Raw genomic sequence first — 24011 nt, 5'->3', positions numbered from 1 at the left:
ATCTGTACCAAAGAAATGCATGTCCGATGACCTTTACAAGAACACGAGAACAATAGTGTTCTTCAAACTCAATCTAACCTATTATACGTCTGTTATCAGAAGATAGAGGTGTGATATGTGAGCTGTAACACCTACATACATACCTAAAGGTTGCACATCAACCTGAGACCAAAGAACGCGTACCGAAGGCGTCCCGACTTTTACGTCCGCTACGTCGCCTTACGCCGCCTGCCTACGCCGCCTGCCTACGCCGCCCGCCTACGCGCAAGCCTACGCCGCCTGCCTACGCCGCCTGCCTACGCCGCCCGCCTACGAACACACCGCAAAGACTTCAGCCGACGGCCAAGTAGCACGTACGAACTGCGCATGAGTGAGTGGCAATAACTCTCCTTACCAGCAGGCGGCGGTAGTGTGTGTTCGTCATTCAAAAGAGGCAACCGGAAGACAAACTGCGTGATAACCGAGAGATGAAGAACAGACTGCGTGATATAAACAAACAACAAATAGCGTGTGCGTTCCATTTTCACTCTACAACGAGAAGCTCATGGGGCTTTCCCGAACCTGTGTCGAGAGCTGGAGTTAAATCTCAGATTTGCCTTCTTAATAATTTGTTTGGGTCCCTCACTTCCGTTTTGCTTCTCATGCACTGTTTCGCTAAGCTGAACAGCCAATCAGAGTGATTTCTTTGGCCGATATAAATAAAGCGTTGTCTCATTTCCAATGTGAAAAGAACAAAGAGAACAGGAAAGTGTAGGGAAACACAGTTAACAGCAGTATACAAAAAATAATCCATGAAACAAATAAGTTATTCCTTAGTTAAAGAAGGAAAATCACATAAACCTAAATGCAATATTGAAATAAAGCTATAACTGTAATTTAAAAGAGAACATTCTCAATAAAAATAACTCTTCATCAAGAGCAGGTTTAATAATGTTATAATGTTTAAAATACATTGAAAACATTGAATTTAGGGTTATTTGCTGCTTTACATGAATTCAATCATACATAATACTTTTTGTAGTAGTTGAAGCAAAACATGTTTATAAAATGAACTTTTATCATGAATCGCCTTTTATACAAAATTGCTATAAAAGGTGAGTATCAATAGTAAGAACTGAATTTTATAAATTGTCTGTTGTTGCTAGAAGTTGTTGTGTGTCTGAATGTGTAAATATTATCATTCATGAATAAATAATGTTCTTTTTGGATGATATCTATTCTGAGAAGAAGCAGGTCGAAAGGAAAAACGTTCAAATTATACTTTCAGGACTCAATTACCAATCACACATGAAGCAATATTTCTCCATACCAGGGGGTATGACTTATCAGTAGTGAATAATTTATGGTACGGAAATGCAAACATATAAATAAATAAATCATCTTTCAGCCATCATTAACTGGTCTGCATAGAGGAACCATTATGACATGAAGTGAGTTAAAGCCAGCAGACAGTGAGAGGGTTCAGCTCAGGATGAATGGGCACCAGTGCAGCAGAACAATAGCAGAAGCAGTAGGCCAGCAGGCCACACAGCCTCTGATTCATACAGTCCCACTGCCTCTATAGCACACAGAGCACAAGCAGGATCATTGTTGGAGAGTGATACAGCTGTCCTCACTCTAACACCAGCTCAAACATACATGCTGAGAGCTATTTGTGATTGAAACACAAATTAAATGTTACTTCATGTGTTAGTTATAAAAAAGATACTAGGGTGAAAACAATTTCACACACAAGAACAAAACAAATAATCCTCTTTATGATGGTTTCCAAAGAGAGTGTGGTTTATGTGGATTTATATTGCACCTTTGTGCAACCCGACTCTGTTACACAAGAGCAGATGGGAAAGTATTGCAGTTTGATTTCAAAGAGGATAAAAGACTTGCTGCTAACTATCATTTTGTCCAGTAGGAAGGGACCAAAAATAGACATAAATGAACAAATAGTCTTCTTGGGCACAAATTGGACGGCCTAGATTTCAACTTTATTCCGCTTGGTTGATTCTTCTAAAACATACACAGAGATATAGTCAAAACTACAGAGTATGCTAGATAATGATAAGAGTAATACTGCTTATCTGAAATGATATCCTGCATCATTAGAAGTCGTATTTATCAAGTCAAACGGAAGAAATTACTATCTGGCTATGGCAAGGGAAATCAGGTTGCTTATCTGTTTTCTTCAGTGCTTGAAATCAACCCGGTTCATATCAAGGGTAGTTAAATTTATACAAAAACATCGGGATGGATATATTTACTATAGCTCAGTAATGAAACCATGGGGCTACCATTTAGACTATGGAACAATGACAAGGGGAAGTGTATGATGGTATCCAAAGATACCATCATACACTTCTCGAGCTTCGAGCAATGTAATGGTAAACACACATAATAATGGATATCCAAAGAATGCAGAATTCCATCAAGTCAAAATGTCCAATTCTACAATGTCAACAAAACAAGTAAACACAAGTGCATGTATCCAGTCCACCCTATGATTTGTATCCGCTACAAAATAGATTGGGCTCTTCTTTGGCCAATGCCCTAGCTACCATCAACTTTCATGGACATCAGGCCATAATCCTTCTAAGTTCTTAGTTACCAACACACAAAAAAGCCAAACTAAAAAAAACAGACCTCCTTGGCGAAGACAATTGGGCTATATGTTGCACATTGACCACATTATTATTCATCCCTGTACCTAATAGAGATGTCCATAACTAAAGACATTTTGCTCAAGTAACACTAATCAATATGCTAATGTTTACATGTATACTTTCTTTTTCATTCTAATTATCTATTTACCAATGTGTAAAGAGCAGGACAAACTCAATAATACCAGTATATTTAACAATACTGGTAACAGTGCAATAATGAGGGCAGGTGACGATAATTACACAAACTTAGCCACAGTATTGCGAACAGACATTGATTTACTGACAGATAATATCTCTAGGTATTTTATTGTTTACCTCACTTCCAGACATACAACTCATTACGTGACTGCTGACAGACAATTGTTCATTGTGATATGAAGGCACCGTACCAACCACAGAGCAAAGTTCAAATCAAACTGCAAGTGCACTGAAGTGTCCTCAGCTGCATGTTAGCACAAATATACAGCAGAGTACAAGATAAGACTAGCCCCTCCTGCTTTAGTAGGTCATGCCCAGACAGCACAAAGTACTGACAGGTACTATTTGGATAAAAACAATTCTGAGAGATATTTACTGATAAATCATAATAAAGCTTGGGCAAACTTTAAGGTAAAGCTACCAGACAGCAGCTCTGCATAGGTACATCTGGAAGCCAGCATGGAGACCAATCCAAGGACTTTAGAATGCTTTAAAACTGATACACACCTGCTCAGAGATATCTACATGTTCCTGAACGTTGCAAACATGAGTAGACAAACATCTAGGTCTTTCTACAGAGTGGTGTTCTCAGTATGAAGAAACATGTGCCCTCCAGCATGTAGATGGATACACAACAGGCTGAGGCTTGCCCCTGATCCTTCATACCTGCTGAGCAGCCAGCAAGTCAGAGGTGGTGTGTAAACATGGGCTCTAATGTAGGTGTGTTACTGTGGGGCTATTCCATGCTTTCCCAACCAGACTGACAAAAACACATGATGTCTAATACAAGACCTGTCACAGCCATAACACTGAGTCACCAGAATGCCAGTTAAATTACTTTACAGCCAGTAATAATTCTTCATGCTCTAACACTGAGCTGGACAGGAGAGTGCACAAGGAAGTTTTCATTTTAAGTAGGCGAATTAAGAGCGGGTAAGACACAAAATGTGATATATAGAGAACAAACAAAATCTGCATTTAAGGAATGATATATTATGTGTTTTACAATAAAACACCATAACGCACGTTAGGATAACTTGGAAAGTTTTGGGAGGGCACAGTTGTGTTGTTGCATTGCTTAGAAACCTACCTGTTTCTAGCAGATCCTCAGAGTCCAGACTCAGTTGTTTCCTGCGAAAAGCGACCCTGTGAAATCTGTCCATTCTTCAATTAGATGTTCTCCGATCCACCATTGAATTAGTCAACTGAAACGCATTCAACGTGACCGGAAATAACTGTTAAAAGTTTAAGAAACGCGGTCCACCGCTTGCGGGAAGTGGCACATCCAGCTGCCCGACGGCAGCCCATCTGCGCCTGCGCGGGTCAATAAGTAACAACAAAAAAACACCTGTACACATGTGGGTGTCAAATCCACATGTTCTACTATTGTCTGGGGTGTTTTCTTAGCCCCGCCCTCTCCCCCTCATTACATAATGGTGGTGCGGTGCTGACCTCCTTATTACACACAGACACACACAATGTACTGTTGGAGAAACACACACAAACTATATTTTTTATCATGTTGATAATCTTTTGTCACACTTTTTTTTGGATATAAAAAGTCAGAATTAAGATATATTTTTAAATGATTAGAATATATGTTACCAGACAGCTATCAAGATGTTGATTAAGTGAATGAAGTCCTTGTGATCTAAGTGGAACACTAAGTCATGTTTATAAGAAGATATAATTATTAAAACAAATCCTATTCTGTGAAATGATCATTCATTCATTAGATGTAATTATCCATTAGTATTTAAAATGATAATTAATTAATCTAAATGTTTTTAATTATTTGGGCAGAAATTGTATCCCATAAGACATATATTCAGCGTTTCACCCATACAATATGTTGTTGGATATGCAGTCAAACAAACAAGCTCCTTTAGAAATAAGCAGCATCATCATAGTTATCTGGCGAATAGTATATTTGTATTGTTTTTATGTTGAGTATTAGTTATGTCAAAAGCAGATCAAATATGTATTTTTTTTACTTTCAGTTTTGTTGAAGGGTGTACAATGAATACACTCAGTATGATCACTGATGGATGTCCTTCTTATGATCAGATAAGCCAGCAATATGTGCTAATGTCTCCTGATACCTCAACCTCTGTCTGCCACAGATTACTTTATTTCTCAGTACTGATTCAAATCACAGCCCTTTGTCCTTCAAAAGAACCAATCTCTTGATCTCTACTACTCTGTGTAGTGTGGTGCAAAAAACAACACAAAGATTAATGTCTAATCTGTTCGGTGCTGTCTTTGTGAATGCATGACCACAGCAAGTTTGTGTAGGTCGGTATAATGCTGCGATTGAGAAACAGACACAAACACAAAGTCACATACAAATCCAAGGACAGGTCTTATATTTACTTGTGAAACCAATTAAACACATTATTTAAATGGAGGAGAAACTGTTAAACGCACTGTGGTACAGCTTTTGTTATTTTTTCTTTCACTGGATTAGTCTCTCTCCATCCACTTCTATATTGTGCAAACAAACCAACAGAGTTAGGTCACCAATGAGCCTGCGTGGGTTCAGATGCTACTTTTGAACCACAAAAGTTTTCATCACTCTGTAGATGCATAAATAACAATCTACAGAGTTAACAAAGACAAATCGAAGAAATATACACACACCGAGAACAGAAAGAGTCCACTCATTCATCGCTGATGTAACAGAATTGCTTTTATCCGGCATTACAACACAATACTGGCTATGTAGTATACATTTCATATCCATCTGGCAAAAATATGTATTCAGTGCAACGAGAACATTAGGACATTATGAGAGTATAAAGACAAAGAGATGGGACTTCAACTGTATATGCAACAAACGTCACACATCAGATCCATTTCAGTCCGAATCGGCCCCTCTGTGATCAAAGCTGTTTTCCAAAAAGATATTCTGTCTTGCCATTCTTGTCTGCCTGCTAATTCGTTTATGGTGATGGAAATCAGATCAGTCCACGACCGGCACTACTATAATGCATAGAGCATAATTGTGCTTGAAGTACTGCATACTGTTTGAATGAGTAGTAAGGAAAGCTGGAAAGGGAGATGTTACAGTGACGGACACATCTAAATTCAGATATTGAAAATGTCATTTCTGTCACAGCTGGGACCAAAGGTCAGAGTTTCTGGGATTTTGGCCAATATATTTAAAGAGAGAAGACAGGGAATACTTTTTCATGGGAACATCATGTTGATATGACAGTGACGGTAACTCCAGAAGAGGCACACCTTTGGGGACTCCTCAGCTCTTGACTAATATTTTAAAAAGATCAGTTCACTGTGCAATTCAAATGGCAAAAACCCAGGCCAACAGCCGTAGTTTTCATCTCAACCACTCAGTCTCTCTTCTATCCCAGACCCTGCATAGATCTGAGCTACATACCATTCACAACCATATCACTAGAGTCTGCTGCAAAAATAAATACAAATAATAGGAGGTATAAAATATTCTATATGCACATGATTTGCAAAAAAAGATCTTTGTATAAAAAAACACAATCATTCTAGACTAGCAATGTTGCAAAGGTAGCTGAAATCCACTCACCAATTCCACCACAATAAACTATTCTCTTGTATATTGTTTCCCCTCCATTAGTCTGTCTGCATCTTCAAAACCAAATGTACTCTACAATCCTATTTGGCATACATATGTTTTGATTACTATTATTCTGACAAAATCTACAATGTAAACTGCTGTATCGTACGATTAGACAAGTTTTAATGACTTTTTTTAGCTTAGACTTTGCTTTGTTAAGGAATATCGGCCATGTACAGAAGTAAATGTGCTAAACCGTCTTTGATTAATGCATTCTTCACAACAGCAGTGAAACACCTCATGATTTTCATTTTGAAACGGACCAACAAATACAGAAAAAAACATTCCATAATAAATACCTCAGAATCTTGACACAAATCAATATGTAAATAAATAATAAATAGAGTACATCAATTATAAATAACTAGTTAAGGAAAGATTCCAATGATTTTTCACTTGTTTTGCGCTTCAGTTCAGTCCTTTCCAGGACAGGATGAAAAGAGCATCCTTTTCTTCTGCGACCCAGGTAACCAGGAGGCCTGCAGAGAGCCAGACCATGTAGCGATTAGGTGGGGTCACATTGGTCAGTAAGCACCAGATGGGACTGCTGGGGGGAGTTAAACTGAGGGAACCCCCATCCAGAGTGTCTTTGTCTCTGCATGACTCATACAAGACCGGGCCCTGGCCCTGGCCTGGAGCAGCGGATTAGGTGTCGGGGGGCAGGGGGTGCTGGGCCAGGCAGACATGAGGGTCGCAGGGGGAGAGAAGGCTACTTTTGCTGGACAGGACTGCACGTTGTTCCTGGAGGTCTGCCAAATATTTAGGACTGTAGGAATGCAGAGAGAAGAAGTAAGATTAAGTGAAAATACTGGTAATTAGAGGGTTACAGAAGAAGGAAACAGTCGCTGGCAGAATCAATAAAATAAATATTCAACATGTGAAAAGGGTACAAAAGACTAGCATGGTAATCAAAGGAAAAGTTTTAAGGAAATTGCCTTTTTTGCCCAAGGTTGAAAGGAGAATATAGACGCTCTGGTATGCTAAATATAAAGCTATTGCTAGGAGCCAATTAGCTTAGCATAGCTCAAAGATAAGAGAGTTGTGAAATAGCTAGCATGGCTCTATCAAAGGTAACTAAATCATCGTAGTTAACTTCCTGTGGTCTGTTGTCTTTGTGAAAGCAAAGATTCCAGGAAGTGAGTGTGCAGGGCTAAACCCACATAAAACACATAATTTTTACATTATTTGTATGAAGACTAGTGACAAAATAGATAATACTTTTTGAAATCCTTGTCGTTGGATTTGTTACCTTTGGACAGAGCCAGGCCTAGCCTAATTGTAAGTCGGCAAAGTTAAGCTAACAAGCTAAAAACAGCTGCTTTATGTTTAGTGTAAGCAGAGAGTAAAGCTTACCATTATTAGTTGGCAACAATTCAATAAACCTAATTTCCAAAAACAATTCCTTTAAAATCACGCAGAGACAAGGAAAGTGCTGTTCACATTATACTTCACGACAAAGTATAAAGTGGGAACAACAAAAAACGATTGGGGAGTATTCGCTAACCAGCACGACAGTGAAAAATGGCCTTAGATCTATCAGCAGTGTTCTAGTTGCCGTCACCGTGTATTACTTCCTTAGTCCATTGACACATATTTGTTTGAAAAGATGGATATGCTGTCGTCCAGTCTGTTGGTAGCTCAAACACTACTGTCAACAGCTTTTGAGTCGACTAAGGATGCTAATTAAAGCTACTGGTTAAGTGGTATGTCTATGTGAAAAGAGAGAAAACTATAGTGTACATTAAAGTTAACAATGAACTTTGTTACTCTATTTATTCTTGATATCATGTTTTAGAAGATTTTTTTTTAATGAATGGGACAATTAGCGGTTCATATATTGACCATCAGGAAAGCATGTGAAGAAAACTGCCATGCAAAACTTAAACATACAAAATGTATCTTCTACAGATACAGGTGTGCAACCAGAAAATATGTGCGTAGTAAATATAATGTGAATGGCGTGTAGATAGAGATAGATAGAGATAGATAGATAGATAGATAGAGATAGAGATAGATAGAGATAGATAGAGATAGATAGATAGAGATAGATAGATAGATAGATAGATAGAGATGGATAGAGATAGATAGAGATAGATAGATGGATAGAGATAGATAGAGATAGATGGATAGAGATAGATAGATAGATAGATGGATAGAGATAGATAGATAGATGGATAGAGATAGATAGAGATAGATAGATAGATAGAGATATATAGATAGATAGAGATATATAGATGGATAGAGATAGATGGATAGATAGAGATAGATAGATAGAGATATAGATAGATATATAGATAGATAGATGCCAATGAGCTTACCACTAGCAGGTTCTACAGCGTGTTACCTGCGCGCTAGGGAGGCTCTCCCTCGCCTTAGTTGAGGGGAGAATGACGGTACTGAGGCAGCAGGCTGCTGACAATCTACAAGAAACTGATAAATTAGACAAATATACAGAGTGGTAACACTCAGGGTTAGACATTAAGGACAGAGAAAACACGGAGGACAGGAAAGGGGAAGACCTTGTCAGCAACAACGAGACTGCTACTGGTTTGCTACAATAACATCATTTAACCTACATAATGTAGAAAATGATCAACCTCATTTTGTTTTGGATAACACCATTTCTGCGGTGGAAATCGGTGTTTCAATATACAGAATCCTATGAGAAAGCAGAACAAGAGAAGAAAATATCAGCAAACAGAGGATGCAGAAAAATAAATACTTAAATCGTAACTCAACCAGTCTCATCTGATCACACTGACAGTCTCTGGCAAGTGGCGAAACACAAAGAAACACATATGGATATATTTACAAATACACACACACAGACTTGAACATCCAATATCATATGGATTTGTCCAGCACAAAAAGAGATGGAAAGACACAGAGGGGATAATATTGAACAATCCAGCCACAATCAACTCCAGGTCACCTGCTGCTCATGGCTCAATATAGTTACTTAACTCTACACCAGTCATGCTTGTCAGTGCTCCCTTAACATTTAAAAAATGGTTTGTTTACATTATGTTGTGTTATATTAAAATGTTATTTGCTACAATACTTTAAAGGACAGGGAGAGATATCAAAAGGCATTTGACAGGAAAGAGAATGGAAAAGTTCTCAGACACTGCTATCTGGTGGAGAACACAGGAAACACTGTGAGAGAGGATTATTTAGACATTGGCTGTCGGTGGAAGAAGTAGTAGAGTTAGTTTATCCTCTTGTTTTCTTATGGATGATACATGTGGGGTAAGGGGAAAGTGAACAGGGGACAATCAAATAGAAGTTTGAGGCACAGAGAGGAGGTCTGACTGGTTTCCATACTACTCTTGACAACATATTCACCATGTAACTCCTGTCAAACGCTTTTTGACAGATCTCTAGGTGTGACAAAATAAGGCATGCATTAATTCAAAGAGGAAATATCATTCAACAACAATACTTATGGTTTAGTAACTTATTATGAAAAAAACAACAATTCATATTTTTAGAGTTTGCCACAGGGAGGCGCTGTGAGTTACTGTATGCTGAAGCAGAGGCTGCAGGCATTGCTTTGTTTGGTTTTTAGTCGGAAATACTTCCCAAAACTCTAGGAAATGTATCATAATGATAATCATAATGTGATCATCATTATGGCAGCAGCTATTCATATGCCTGATATGAATATGTGTGCTGTTGTTTATTCTAAAATGCTAAACAGTCCAATCTTCTCAATACAAAAAAGATGCTCAGTGGTGTTTTGTGGATGGAGTAAGCTGCCAGTGCTCCTTCTTCCTGAGTGTTCAAACGTTAGATATGTGAAACCAGTTTTTCCTCCTCTCTGTATCCCACCTTCTGGGAACTTTCTACAGACAGTATAGAATAATGGTGCTGGGTGATGAGTCATCGCCTTCGTCGGATGTGAGGAGATACTGGGGAAGGGCTACGGGTTCTGGGATATGGTGACAGACGACCTAAGTCTTGTCTTGAATAAAGGAGACGTCTGAACTCTAAGGTTAGCCGCTCAGGGTCTACCATGATGGGCGGGGTGCTTGGAGACAAATAAGAGTAACTGAGGTTCGGTTGAAGAGTTGTGTCTGAAGTCCACGCAGACATGGACGGATTAGTAAGGGTCAGGGAGGTGTTCAGGGTGTGGGTGGTGATCAAGGAGGGGCTTTGGACTCTCGTGGGACTGGAGGGAGCTGTGAAGGCGCCTCTGAGACTTACTTTGGGCGGGCTGCTTTTCATCCTGGGTACTTTAGCGCCGCGGCCACGGTAAGTCTGCTCGTGGTCGAACTCCAGATCCTCCAGCCGTTGGGTCAATGCCAGTTTCTGCTGGATGGCCATGCGCAGGAGGGAGTTCAGCGTCTTTTTCTCATCCTCTGCTGCCGACAGCTGCCTCTGCATATCATCCAGCTGGGTAACATATTCATCACATCTACATGAAGAGAGAGGATGAAGATACAGAGGGGAAACAAAGATTCAGCAGGGGAGTTCAAATCCTTGATTTATATTTAAGGACTGATCAATTTCCCAGCTTAGTGGTCTCATATGTGTTTTCTTACCTTGTGGCAAACATTGCCCTAAGAGACGAGAAGGTGGCGGCGTCTTCTTTCAGAGCCTTCAGCTCGTTCCTGAGCTTCATCATGGTCTCTGTCACCATCGTCTTTTCGTTCTCGTACTTGCTCTTCAAATTTGCCAGTGCACCCTCTGCTGTCTGAAATGTGAATGGTTTAATATTATATTTCAAAACTAGGCCTAATTTGATGTAACATTAAATGAGGTACCTATCCATGGTCAGCATTTATACAGTAGATGGCAATTAGGAGAAAAAGACAGGTGTACCAGCACGGTAGCTAATTAATGTGCTGCTTTGGATGGGAGCGAAGCACAACTTATTTGATCCAAAAGGAGAAAAGCATTGGTGTCCATCGCAGTGCATTGTTTAGATCCATACTCGTACTCCTCTATGTTTCTCCAAAACTGGGGCATGTTGACCACCATCTACAGTTGGTTATGCTGAATGTGTACATTATACAACCAACCGTTCATCTCAACTAAGCTTTTGTATGACATATAAACCGTCTTTTACCTGTTTATTGGCCTTCAGCACCAGCCTGAGTGTGGCTATCTGCTCTCTCTTGGTACTGAGCAGCGACTTCAGTTTGAGTATCTCCTCCATGCACAGCTCCTTGTCCTTGTCAAGCATTGGCGCCAGCTCCCTGGCTGCAGCCCTCTGCCTGGACAGCTGCAGCGAGCGGTCCACAGCCCTCTGGAGGTGTTTGATCTGATCTCTGATGATGGGGTTCAGGTTGTAGATATTCATAGGCTCCTTCCGCAGGTCTCCACCTGCTTCAGAGGGCACTGGAGATGGGCAGGGAGAGATGCTGATGGATGGAGATCCCATGGGGTTGCGACTGGGGCTGCTGTGACAGGATGTAGACTCCCCTTGGTTGGTTGTTTTCTCATTGTGATGGGCATCTTTGGATGGGGAGTCCAGGGGGCTACGTGGAAGCTCAGAGGAAGAGCAGGCTGCGGATGCTGCAGCGAGGCGTCGAGCCAGGCGAGGAGAGAGCAAAGCCCGGTGGTCGTCAGAGCCTTTGAGGCTGCCGCTGCGTGTGATGCGGCTCTGGCGGTAGTAGTCCAGCATCACGCGGTTGGGCGTCTCGTTGTTGCACAGACAGACGTGGTGGTAGAGCTGCGCCAGTTCCTCACTGAAGGTAACCAGCTCATCCTGCGCTGTGTTCAGCATGCCCTGGCTCTCGGAGGCTGTGCTCGTGGCTGTTCGTAACTCTGTCTCCAGGCTCGAAACCCTCTCACGGCTTTCCCGATAACTACGCTCCAAATGGGTTACCTCCTTGGAAGAAATCAGTTGGACATTTGAAACATCACAGGGTGCAAACAAGAATTGATTGAAGTTTATATCCTCTCATATGCAGCGATAAAAACATAAATCCACATACCTGTTCACTCAGTGCCTGGGCCCTGTCGTCACTGTGGCCCTCTCCCTGCCCCTCCACAGCCTGGTTGTACTTCTCCTTCAGGGCCTTGAGCTCCGCTTTTAGGTCGATCACCTCCGTCACCGCCACCTTGTACTTACACTCCAGGATCTCAAAGCCGTGGATATCGGGGTCGCGGTGGCCATTAGCTGGTGGTGAGGACCCACCATCAGGCTTCTCACTCTCCTGAGCGTCATCGAGCTCTTTTTCTCCGTTCAGACATTTCATGCCGCTGACGTGTTCCATGAGGCGGTGGACGCGCTCGTTCTGCTCGCTCAGCGCGCCCTGTGTGTGATGCAGCTGGGTCTGGGACTCCTGCAGGTTCATGAGCAGCGCCGACTTCTCACGCTCCACCTGAAGGACAGGGGATGATCCAGACAATGAGGGTACATGTTTGCAAATATTTTATATTCATGTTCATGCGATACAAGTAAAAGGCTTTACGATACAATGAAATAGGGTTAAAATGTATTGTCATATCAAGTCTGAAATGTGTCTTGCATCACACAGTAGCTCCATTTTCTTTCTTTACTTTGTTCATTTATGTATTCTTGTTTAATACTTTTAAAGTTCAGACAAACCAACTACAACCAATCACAATTTAACCTAAAAAAAAAAAAGAATTGATTAGTGAGTAATTGTGTTTAGAGAGAAAGGCACACTAAAGCCACTAATCTCATTTTATATTTCCCTGAGGAGCTCAGCTAGGGAAAAAATGAACAGTAATGACTAAACTAGATTTCAGCATGAATCTAATCTACCTTTGATGTCTATGTCGGGGAGAGGGTGTGTTGCACACAGGTGACTCAGTGCATAAGTGACTGTCAGAGGAACATACTGTATCTCCTACTCTATATTATATAAGCCCCATATTTATACTCTATTTATTTGGAAGTATCCTATCACAATGCATAGTAACAGTGTGACACATTTAGAAATGTACAGTGCCAGTGGACAAAAAACTTCTCTGACATTTTCCCTTCCTCATTTGGACGTCATTTCCCAGTTGGGACTATTTCTGTCCCGTTATCTCTTAAGTAAAGTAGAGTGAAGTCAGTTTCTGACTCTGCATCTCCTCCCTCTGCCTGTAGGATGGTAATCACCCTGACAGGACTCCCTACAGCACAGGCGAATGTTCTTCCTCTTCTGCTGGAATCTGTTTGCTTTGCTATGATTAGATTAATCACTCCCGCTAGTGACATTAGCAGAGCATTCATCATAAAAAAACACATGATATATAATGGACATTGGCCCAAATGCATGAGCAAAACGACTCCGATATCTCTAGCATGAGTGGTCTGCAAAAATCATTGAAATATTATGTTTCAATATCTAGTCTAGTTCAACAATGTCAATGTTACATTCATGTATGGTATTTAATTTATTATAATTCTATATTGTGCCATGTATCTACTATCTAGTATATGGCTATTTATATATATATATAAGGGCGGCAGTGGTTCAGTCTGTAGGGATTGGACTTTGAACCGAAGGGTCGCCGGTTCACGTCCCGATCGGACCAAAAATAAGGAGTGTGGGCTGGTACTGGAGAGGAGCCAGTTCACCTCCTGGGCCACTGCCGAAGTGCCCTTGAGCAAGGCACCTAACCCCCAACTGGCGCCGGCTAGACTGGCTGCCTCCGCTCTGACCTCTCAACTGCATGTGTGCATATGTGTGTGTATTTGTATATGTATGTGCATGATTTAAAAAGTGTGCACTGTATGTACCTGTATAAAAACGCATGTGTGTGTACGACAGAGTGGAAACTGAATTTCCCCCTCTGGGGATTAATAAAGCTCCATCTTCTTCTTCTTCTTCTTCTTCTTCTTCTTCTTCTTCTTCTTCTTCTTCTTCTTCTTCTTCTTCTTCTTCTATATGTGGTATATGTTTACCCTTTTTCAAACATATATATATATATATATATCCTGCTAACTGAGTACCTTGCTGCCAAACCAAATTATGTTGTGTTTAACATACAATGATAAGCATCTTGTCTTTATCATCACTTGGTTTTAAAGCCGTTTCATAATTTTTTTTGGTAACACTTTATTTTGATAGTCCATAGTTAACACTCTATAAGTCATCAGTTGACATTCAACAACACTGTTTCAACAGACAAGTAACATGCATTCAATTAACTGCCAGTAGAATATACATGAACCATTAGTTGATGATCAACAGATAAGCAACTAAAGTTCAGTCTATTACATTAAGCATTAGTTGATGATCAACAGATAAGCAACTTTAGAGTTTAGTTGACTATCTGTTGATCGTCAAGTAATCTAGAGTTGACTATTAGTATACTTTTAGTAGGTTCTCCTTTAAGCGTTTGTAGGCATGTGTTAGGACTATCCAATTAAAGTGAAAAACAGTTGAGAACAGTAGAAAGTCTATAGCCTATCAACAGAACACATACATTCATCCACTAATTATATGCAACAGACATGGGAATAAAGCGAAATGTTTTGCACAACTGATCACAAACACTGGATAACTGAAGTCAATACCAGGCTATAAAGCACAGTAGAACAAACACTATACAAAGCAACAGCTCATCCCCTTTTCTGTCAGGTAATTCTGAATGTGGGTTGAGCATTGTTGTTGTTGTTGTTGTTGTTGTTGTAGTAGGGGGGGAGTTTTTTCCTTTTGGAAAGCTACTTTGGGGAAGTTTTTTGGCGATCTGTTAATAATTATGTTTAGATGTCCTTTAGTAGGATTGAATGTGGTTCACAACTGTTCAGTTTTTACTTGTTGTATATATATCCACTGGATAGTGTCTTGTGTATGTGAAGTAGGATGATTAAATAACGTATGTCTGTACCCTTATTTCGGCTTTACAAAGGCACGTGTTGACTAGTGTTTTGTGCACCTATTGACCTTCAGCTTATGGTCCGCATATTTGGGTGTCATCTTGTTTGTGGTATGTTTCGGTTGTTCGAGGTAAGGGGAAAAAGACAGTCAATTAAGGCCTTTACACCCAACTCGCAACAAACAGCGCACAACAACCAAGCAACAATCATCCGCACCCCTCAAAAAAGTAAAACCTTTCGATGAAAACCCGCTTCAAAAAACCCTGGACAATTATTAATCCATAACAAATCTACAGGAAATCATCCTAACTTATACGCAAGATGTTGACAAGTTCAAAAATGAATCCNAGTTGCTTATCTGTTGATCATCAACTAATGCTTAGTTACTTGCCGGTTTGAACGGTGCTGTTGAATGTCAACTGACACATGTCAACTGATGCACTGTTGACATGCTGCTAAATGTCAACTGATGACTTATAGAGTGTTAACTATGGACTATCAAAATAAAGTGTTACCGTGTTGGTAACAGCTATAAAGCAGATACATTTTTCCAGACAGTAACTGGACACATAACCAAGGTGATCAAGTGGTGTCAGTACTGACCTTGAACATAACATTCAATATTACAAAATGGCTAGCAGCTAGCATAAAAAGCCTGCTATATTTCCTTATGACCCACCTGTAGTAGCTGCTGTTTGAGCTTCTGTATCTCGGACAGGTTGAGTTCACTGAACAGGTCCGGCACCGGGTGCAGGCCTTCTCCTTTCCAGCCCGGTCTGTACTCCCCGTTCATTTTAGCCAATCCGGTGCCTGTGTGAACATGACCGTTGCGACGATTGCTGTCCTCGTTGTTGCCGTTAGCAGCAGGCATGGCGCTGCCGTTGGTGATGTTGGTCTCCTCAGGGAACTTGAGACCCTCAACGCCAGTGACGGTGAGGGCCAGGTGGGCCCCTGCTCCGTAGACACTGTCACTCAGGCTGAGGTGGTGGGCCAGCTCCTTCCTCAGATTGTTCTTCTGCTCACGCTCACTCTTTAGGGCATCTAAGGCCTCCTCCAACTGACCCTGAGAAATGTCTTTCAGACGTAGTGCATCTTCCAGCTGACTGTTGAGGAGGACAGTCTCCTCCTCGAGGACTTTGATCCCATGTTTCAGTCCTTCATACTCCACCTGAGGAGCAGCAGAGAGGACGGACAGGAACAAGAAAAGAAAGAGTAGAAAACATGTCATTTAATTAGTTAATTATGCTTTAAAACACAAGTATACTCTTTGTTAAGGATTGGATGGCCCTGTCCTAGGTCACTCTAGAGGAGACAATAGGTGTGAGTAAAACAAAAAAAGGTTAACATTAAGCATACTTTTGACACTATTCTTAACATATAAAACAGTTTTTACACGATGTGATTTTGACAAAACACTTCTGCGAGTTGTTATAAATGCAGATTTTGTGCAATAAGTATAGTCTAAAAACATGCTACGATAATGTGGTCAATTATAGATGATAAAGTCATTTGGATTTGATAATAAAGTAGGAAAAGACTTTCATTTTGATTTCATTTAAAAAGTGACGCAACCTTTCAGCAAAATCTAAATATAACATAATTTGAGAGATATAAAGTTGATGTATGATCTCAATCTAGCTCAGCACAGGTATATAATATTGTCTAAAGGCAATACAGACACTGTAGAACACTTCAGAGAATACTGCAGCTCCTTAAGGGAAATAAAGGATGAGAGCACTTTATGATCCACTGCATCCTGAAATTGATACTGAAAACATAACAAGGTTCCTGATATTTGGAAATGAAGTGTGAGTCATGCATTTCAACTAATATGGGTCTCAGCATGTAAAGGCAATGAAAAGCCGTGTGTGTCTTTAATAGAGAATTCAGTTAGAAGAGTGCATGTGTAGTGAAAGCCTTAACACCGACCTGGCTCTGCTTGAGCGTAGATACCAGTTTCTGCAGCGTGATGTTCTCCTCCTCCAGCTCGGTGTAGTCCTGAAGCAGCCTGGTCTCTCTGAACTTGTACTCCTTCACCTCCTCCCTCATCCGGCTCCTTTGTAGCTCCAGCATCTCGTTACTCTGGAGCAGAGGAAACGGGAGGAAAAAGATGAATAGAGAAGATTAATACAATGAGGAGAGAAAGAGAAGAAAGAAAATAATTGAATAACCTAAATTCATGGCAGACAACATTCAAAATTCTTCCATCATTTGAGGATGCAGTGTAATAATGCTGATACATAACTATCACGACTTTGCGCACAGGAGGTAACATCACTCATATCTACGCTGTACAGGATTCAACCCCCTGACAGAAGAGAGAGGAGGAAAAAGTTGATCAAACTATTTTATTATCTTAAATTAGATGAGTCAGCACCCTCAGAGTCCTGAGAAGTTAATCATTCCAGGTCGCCTGCTGTGCACAAATTAAGAAAATGTAGCATATGCTGGACCAGATACAGATGAGAGAAATGAACCAGCATGAAAAGTCATAAATCTTAGTATAGCAAAATCCTCCATCAAACACAACTATTTTATTCCAAATTAGGGAGATGGATGAACTGACTGCATTTAAAGCAATGCCCACTTTAAGTGACTTGTTGACAGTTTTGTATGAGAGGGTTCATAATCTCCAGACAAAAGTCTGGGGGCGATCAAGTGTTGGTAGTATAAGTGTGCATGCATGTGTCTGTGCATGTCTGTATCTGTCCGTTGGTCTATCCACAGCTAATGTTCCCAAGTTCCCTCCAGAGTTAACTTCCGTGACATAGTGACATCTCTATGTAACACCTGTGCTTTTATTAGCTAGCGCTCCAACACATTATACATGACAGGGGGCGGGACATCTCTAAGTGGTTGACCAATCGATTCAGAGCCGGCCAGCTAACCAATCAGAGCAGACTCGGCTCTGTTTTCAGACAGAGGGTGAAAATAGGTGCTGCAGCACAGGCAGTATGAGAACAATTAAGATCTTTTTGAACATTAAAGCATGCAAAAGCCCAAAAATCCATATTAAAGTTTGGTCTCAACATATACAGGAGGACCTGCAGAGATATACATTCCATAAGCTATATATTACAATTAAGTTAAATACGTAACATTATAATATTGTTATCTACGTTGCCAACTTCAATGTATTAAGGAAGCCTGGAGGGACAATTGAGTAACATTCAGCTCTTCTTTTCTTGTGGTTGTGATCTGCACTGTGAACTTTTCAGTTTTGCATTGCTCTTGCTCAGCCACCTATTTTTCATCTTAGAAGTGACTAAATGTGTTCAGTACAATGCAAGCACTTCTAAATTGGAGCATCAAATTAAGCGTAGTTTACAGTATTGTGCGCATGTGTTCGGCCCTCTCACTGCAGAGCGGCCTGCAGCTCCCCTGCAGCTCCCCTGCAGCTCTCTGTGCATATGGCAGAAGTGCTGACCCAGAGGCAGTTTCAGTGGGTGGGTGGGTGCACTCACAGGAGGAAGGAACTCAGAGACCTGACACACATACAGCCTGTTCTATGCTTCGAACCTCTAGAAGCTCTGTATGCGAGTGTTTGTTTCGGGGGGCCACTGTGGTGCTTCTAGAGATGGTAACTGGACTGAAACGACATAGCATTATCATACACTGCATTTTTTTATTTGTACAGTGGCTGACAGCAGCTCCTACATTTTTAAATCTAATGGAGGCTCAACTGCAAAGCACATAGAAGTACAGTAAGACTGCACTGAGAATATTTGTATACTAATCCAGGAAACATAATATTAACCAAATGTAAATAACACACCTTAATACCATAGATAACACAGTATATTTGTGGATGCTATGTTATTGATAAAACACAAGCTTCCCTTCCTGCGTCTTACATATTCATGACATTGCTGCGAATTACACTAGGCTAGGTATAAAGTAACAGGATTAAAGGCCAATTATCAGTCAGTGAGGCTTTATAAGAGCGGAGCTGATGGGGGGGGGGGGGGCTACAGCGGCCGGGGTCAGGGACAGTGTGGCACACAACAGAGCACACAACACACTCATCCCACATCTAGAGTTTACACACTGTGACTGGGACAGATTTGTTGGATTCGACACAATGGCAAACATGGCAGAGGTCCAGCCATGTGGCTTTCATTCATCAGTACAACCACTGTTGTTGTGGAGAATAAGTGTAGAATGTTACCACAGGATGGAATACATTTAAGATTCTTTTTTTGTAGGTTTACATTGACAAAAGTCAAGATAAACTGCAGGTGTTTTGTGTTCTGTATGACATCATTTGGGGTGCCGTATATACAGTACATGATAACATACAATTTGTACAATATTATTTGTTTTAAAACAGTTTTGCCCATTTCTAATTCCTAAAGTTTTTTGCAAAAAAAGCCAAAAGCAATCTTTTTTCTGGCAGAGATACACTTTTACCATGTATTATTTCTTGATGAATCTGTCTATGTTAATAATATTTGTGAGAGATCACTTGATGGAAGCTTTTGATTTAACATGGCTTCTGACAAATGAAGCCCCCAGTGCGGCTGCAACACATGGTTCCCACGATAAAAAAGACCACTCCCCCTCATTAATGGGAATCCCAAATGCAAATGAAGATTTCAAAGAGAGCTGGAAACTGTTTGATGAACACATCATCAAAGAGCCATGAGCGTGATGCAACCAGGTGACAGATGTGTGTGTGGAATAACAACTCCTCAAGAATATGGTGACTATGCTCATAGTCAGATTCCCAAATGGAAATATTATGCTAAACAATGTGGAATATCTTGACTAGAAAGATTGTGTGTGTGTGACATTACTCTGCCAACTTTCACACATGTTCGAGAAATGACACGTCCAGTGTGCAACAAGTGACCTTCAAAACACTCCCTGATGTTTTTAGTGAATGAGTGTGTGTACTGTGTGTGTAGCAGCCTGGCTCTATCTGTCTCTACACATGTGCCGAGCTCAGGGCATTTCACTCATTCCCCAGCTTAGCACCGGATTTGCCCCCCACAATGGGGTCGTGGCCACAGCGCCTGACCCCCGCTCGAACTCCTGTGCCGCCCGACACAGTGGCTGCAGACATTTATGAAAGCATAAACGCTCTGCACGTACGCACATGCATGTTGACCCTCGTTCTGCAACTGTGACCCTTTGGCTTTTGTCAAACACACAGATATTATGTCAGTTGGTGTACAGTAAATATAATAAACATTTAGAAAAATAAATCCAATAATGACAATTTATTATTACTTCTTGGATGTAAACAACAAATGAATTGACCAAACTTTTAAAAGAAAGGAGATCTTTAACTTAAACTCAACACATCTTAAAGTTGCAACACAAAAACTAAACTTTTAGCAATGGTTATTACAATGTTACTGTACTACTATCTAAACAAAAAACATCAAGGGATACATACAAGGAAAAAAGATAAATGTGTGAGAAAACGAAGCTAATTAAATGAGCAAATGCATGAGCCCTACCGTCAGCTAATATAAAGCTGTTGTCCAGAGGTGGGGAGTAACTAAGTACATTTACTCAAGTTCTGTACTTAAGTACAATTTGAGACACTTTGGATTTCCATTTTATGCTACTTTGTACTTCTACTCCACTAAAATTCAGAGTTAAATTGTGTACTTTTGCTCCACTACATTTATTAAATACCTTTAGTTACTTTGCAGATTTGGATAATAATGTGAAATATAATCAACACTTAAATAAGACTTTAGTTCCACCTGGAGTAAATTCACTAATTACACTGCAGTATACAAAGTCTTTGATAACAATTTAATGCATCAATAATTATAATCAAAACATATCATAACATTTTGCATGCAGGACTTTTACTTGTAACACAAGTCTGGTACTTCTACTTTTACTCAAGTACAAGATCTGAGTACTTCTCCGACCTCTGCTGTTCTCACATACTGTATACTACATATTACTGTTGTTCTTGTCTGGCCTTCTCTGAACAACCATCTGTAGAATGCGCCATGCTCACCTCCCGTAGTTCCTGCACGAGTGCGTTGAGCCTCTCGTTCTCAGCCTGGGCGTTGGACGCCACAGAGCGGCTGAGCGTCACGTTGGTCTGCAGCACCAGGAGACGGCCCATGTAGTAGGCCTCCTTTGAAGCTGACTCCTGCAGCAACGTCTCCTCATTGGTCTCCCCATCCTCTGCCACCTTACGCTGGTTGGTGTAAGCCTGGCCGAACGCCTGGGGAAGAAGAAACAGAGGGATTGTCAGAGGAAGAGGGCAGTAATGCAATGCAATAATATATTATATTATATATTATAAGAAAAGAAGAATAAATAAACCAACAAGCATCTTTGTAAAGTCAAAATTGACACTGATCTAAATCCTGTTATATTAGATCAACATACTAATCCATACGAGGGATTTGCACCCACTGCTCGCACATCATTCAGTTATGGCCACTAGGCGTACTCCCGCTGCCATTTTGACCATGAACAGCACTGACAGCATACATGCAGGGTCTGTCCCTCAAGGATAGCTGCCTTATATCTATGTCAGATGATGTTTCACTGTGATCAATAGACACACTGTTCCCATTTTCCTGACACAGGTTTTAACTGCACCAATAGCTGACTTGTCATGATCGAGGAGCCAAGGCTTGATTGAGGAAATCAAAGCACGCATCAACAGCAAAACAGGACAGCCGCACTGTAACAAACGAGTGCTGGAACTAATGCGCAAAAGCTTGGTAGACTGCATGGAGCGTTGAGGAGTAACTAGTTACACATGTCCCACAGAATTAATGGTTAAAATAATGAAATTGTAAAAAGTTACAGTTACAGTTACTATTCAAAATGTTGTCTTACAAAGGTTAAATCCAACTGTTCTTCAGTAATATCTATTCATTAAAGAGCTTATTTGTAGGAAATAGGATTAATTATGTTGATTTGTTCCAATGTCTAATGTAAGACGTTACATTACTTTGATGAAGTGATTTAAGGTAAATTACTTATTACATATACTTACAATTGGTAACTACTGTAACCTGCAATACTGTAACCTGCAAATTTTTACAAAGTTAACCTTCCCAAAAATGAGTGCACCAACAACATAAGATGAACAGTTACTTTGGGCAAGGTTAATTGAATTACATATCAATTGTATCCTGACAGAGTGTAGACAGAACAACATGACTTGTAACGCCCCCCCCCCCCCCCATCGACACACATGCAGCAGCTGCCCCTGTGGTTCGATAAATACTATGAGTCATCCTTTAGTTTCTCGGCAGATCAGCAGGAAGATATGGATATGTAGCCGGCAGCGGCCCCTCAGAGAGACAAAGGATCAATACCCCTGTCTCTGAAAATATGTTATGATTAACTATCGCCACGTGAAACTGAAAACAATGCAGCATGTATAGCTATTAGGGTGCACTTCCTGGACAAAGCCCAAGTCAACAATGCATACTTAATCACAAGGGAGCCATATATTTTGGACTAAAGTACTAATAATTTACAAAGTCTTTCCAATCCTACCTTGACATACTTACAACATAATTCTCTCTTTCTCTTTGTGATGAATCATTTATAAGGTACAAGCATTTATATTTCAAAGAGTGCTTTGAGCTCCAGTGTGCAGCTGTCTTTTCTTTCCAAAGCACTACTAATCAGGAAGTAGAGCGCTGGCACAAAGAGGAGCATGATGTTGAGCTTATATGGTGATAAGCTGTCAGTTCACACCTCTTTGTTGCTGCTAAATAAATTGGTGTGAAGATCCGTGTGAATGATTGCGATTAATCCATTTATCAAGAAATGGATTCAAACACCACTTAATGAACTTTATTGACCACCTGCCTCTGTCACATCTGACCTGTTGTTTGCTGCCAACAGTTAATTCGGGAAAAATAGATCCCGTCAGAGTCAAACAGCTCAAATAAATACAACGGATAAACCCTTTTTTCTGATAATCTAACTCAGTGAATTTACATACTGTAAATCAGGTAAATTAAGCCCTACTCATTCAAAAAGGCACCGATTACCTCAGGACACTTAATTATTCTAATTCAATAGACCCTTTTGTTTGCCTTGTGAATAACAAATGTAACAGTTAGCATATGAATAGGCAGCGGTAATAATCAGGGCCGTAAAACAGCTGTTAATACACAGAACATTAAGCCACTCAACGACCAAAACTGTCCTCAAGGACGTCCTTTAAATGACTAGGAAACACTTGTGGAAAAATACTGTATTTTAATCATCTCTCATTTTCCCTCTTTCACTGCACCTCTTTTTTCTCACTCTCTTTCATACTCTCTTGTTCCCTCGCCCTTGTGCCCTCTCTTTCACTCTCCTGGGGGCCACAGTGTGATGTGGTGAGCGATTAAGAGGGTGGTCCTTATGAACAAAAAAGCTGATCAATTCCAAGCAGTTTGACTGAATGAGATTTCATTCTGGTGTCAGATGGGAGGCAGTCAGTGTCCGAGCAGGCCTCAAAGTAACAGCTGGGCCCTGCAGGAGGACCAACAAATAATCTGGACCCAAAGGGTTCCAGTATCATGACGTCAAGAGGCGCTTTCACACCAAGTACTTTTCCCAGAAATAGTTCCCGGAACTTAGTTCCCCGGAACTCTTTAATTCCTGAACTATCTAGTAGATCGCGTTCACACCGGAATAAGTCCCTGAGGGAGGATTAGGGATATGAAGCCGCTGATGTCACTTCGTCTTCTTCTGCTTTGGGTTTACTGGCAGACCGCAAACAACTTCACGCGTATAACTGCCACCGAAGTCCGGGTAAATCGCCAGAACG

The 24011-nt window shown here is 40.6% G+C and overlaps 2 protein-coding genes across 2 annotated transcripts in view; both read right to left on the bottom strand.

The window, feature by feature from the left end:
- Positions 1–4120, bottom strand: part of fgd4a (FYVE, RhoGEF and PH domain containing 4a) — a 184909-nt gene extending 180789 nt beyond the window's left edge. Inside the window, exon 1 of the mRNA XM_010769760.1 lies at positions 3943–4120. Within this exon, the coding sequence (XP_010768062.1) occupies positions 3943–4015 (73 nt within the window). The 5' untranslated portion in view covers positions 4016–4120. The remainder of the gene's footprint in view (positions 1–3942) is intronic.
- A 1403-nt stretch (positions 4121–5523) lies between these two features.
- bicd1a (bicaudal D homolog 1a) lies at positions 5524–21689 on the bottom strand. Its single transcript, XM_010777014.1, has 10 exons — positions 21678–21689; positions 21234–21446; positions 17180–17332; positions 15930–16418; positions 12405–12794; positions 11534–12298; positions 11007–11158; positions 10669–10879; positions 8807–8892; positions 5524–7228 (listed from the first exon to the last, which is right to left on the bottom strand). Exons 1-10 carry the CDS (start codon positions 21687–21689, stop codon positions 7108–7110), a joined length of 2592 nt encoding a protein of 863 aa, XP_010775316.1. The 3' UTR covers positions 5524–7107.
- Positions 21690–24011: the final 2322 nt, after the last annotated feature.

Source organism: Notothenia coriiceps, unplaced genomic scaffold (assembly GCF_000735185.1).
Source record: "Notothenia coriiceps isolate Sejong01 unplaced genomic scaffold, NC01 NC01_scaffold00000339, whole genome shotgun sequence".
NCBI lineage: Eukaryota > Metazoa > Chordata > Actinopteri > Perciformes > Nototheniidae > Notothenia > Notothenia coriiceps.
The sequence above is the reverse complement of the archived record's forward strand: the minus strand, read 5'-3'. Positions and strand labels throughout refer to the sequence as shown.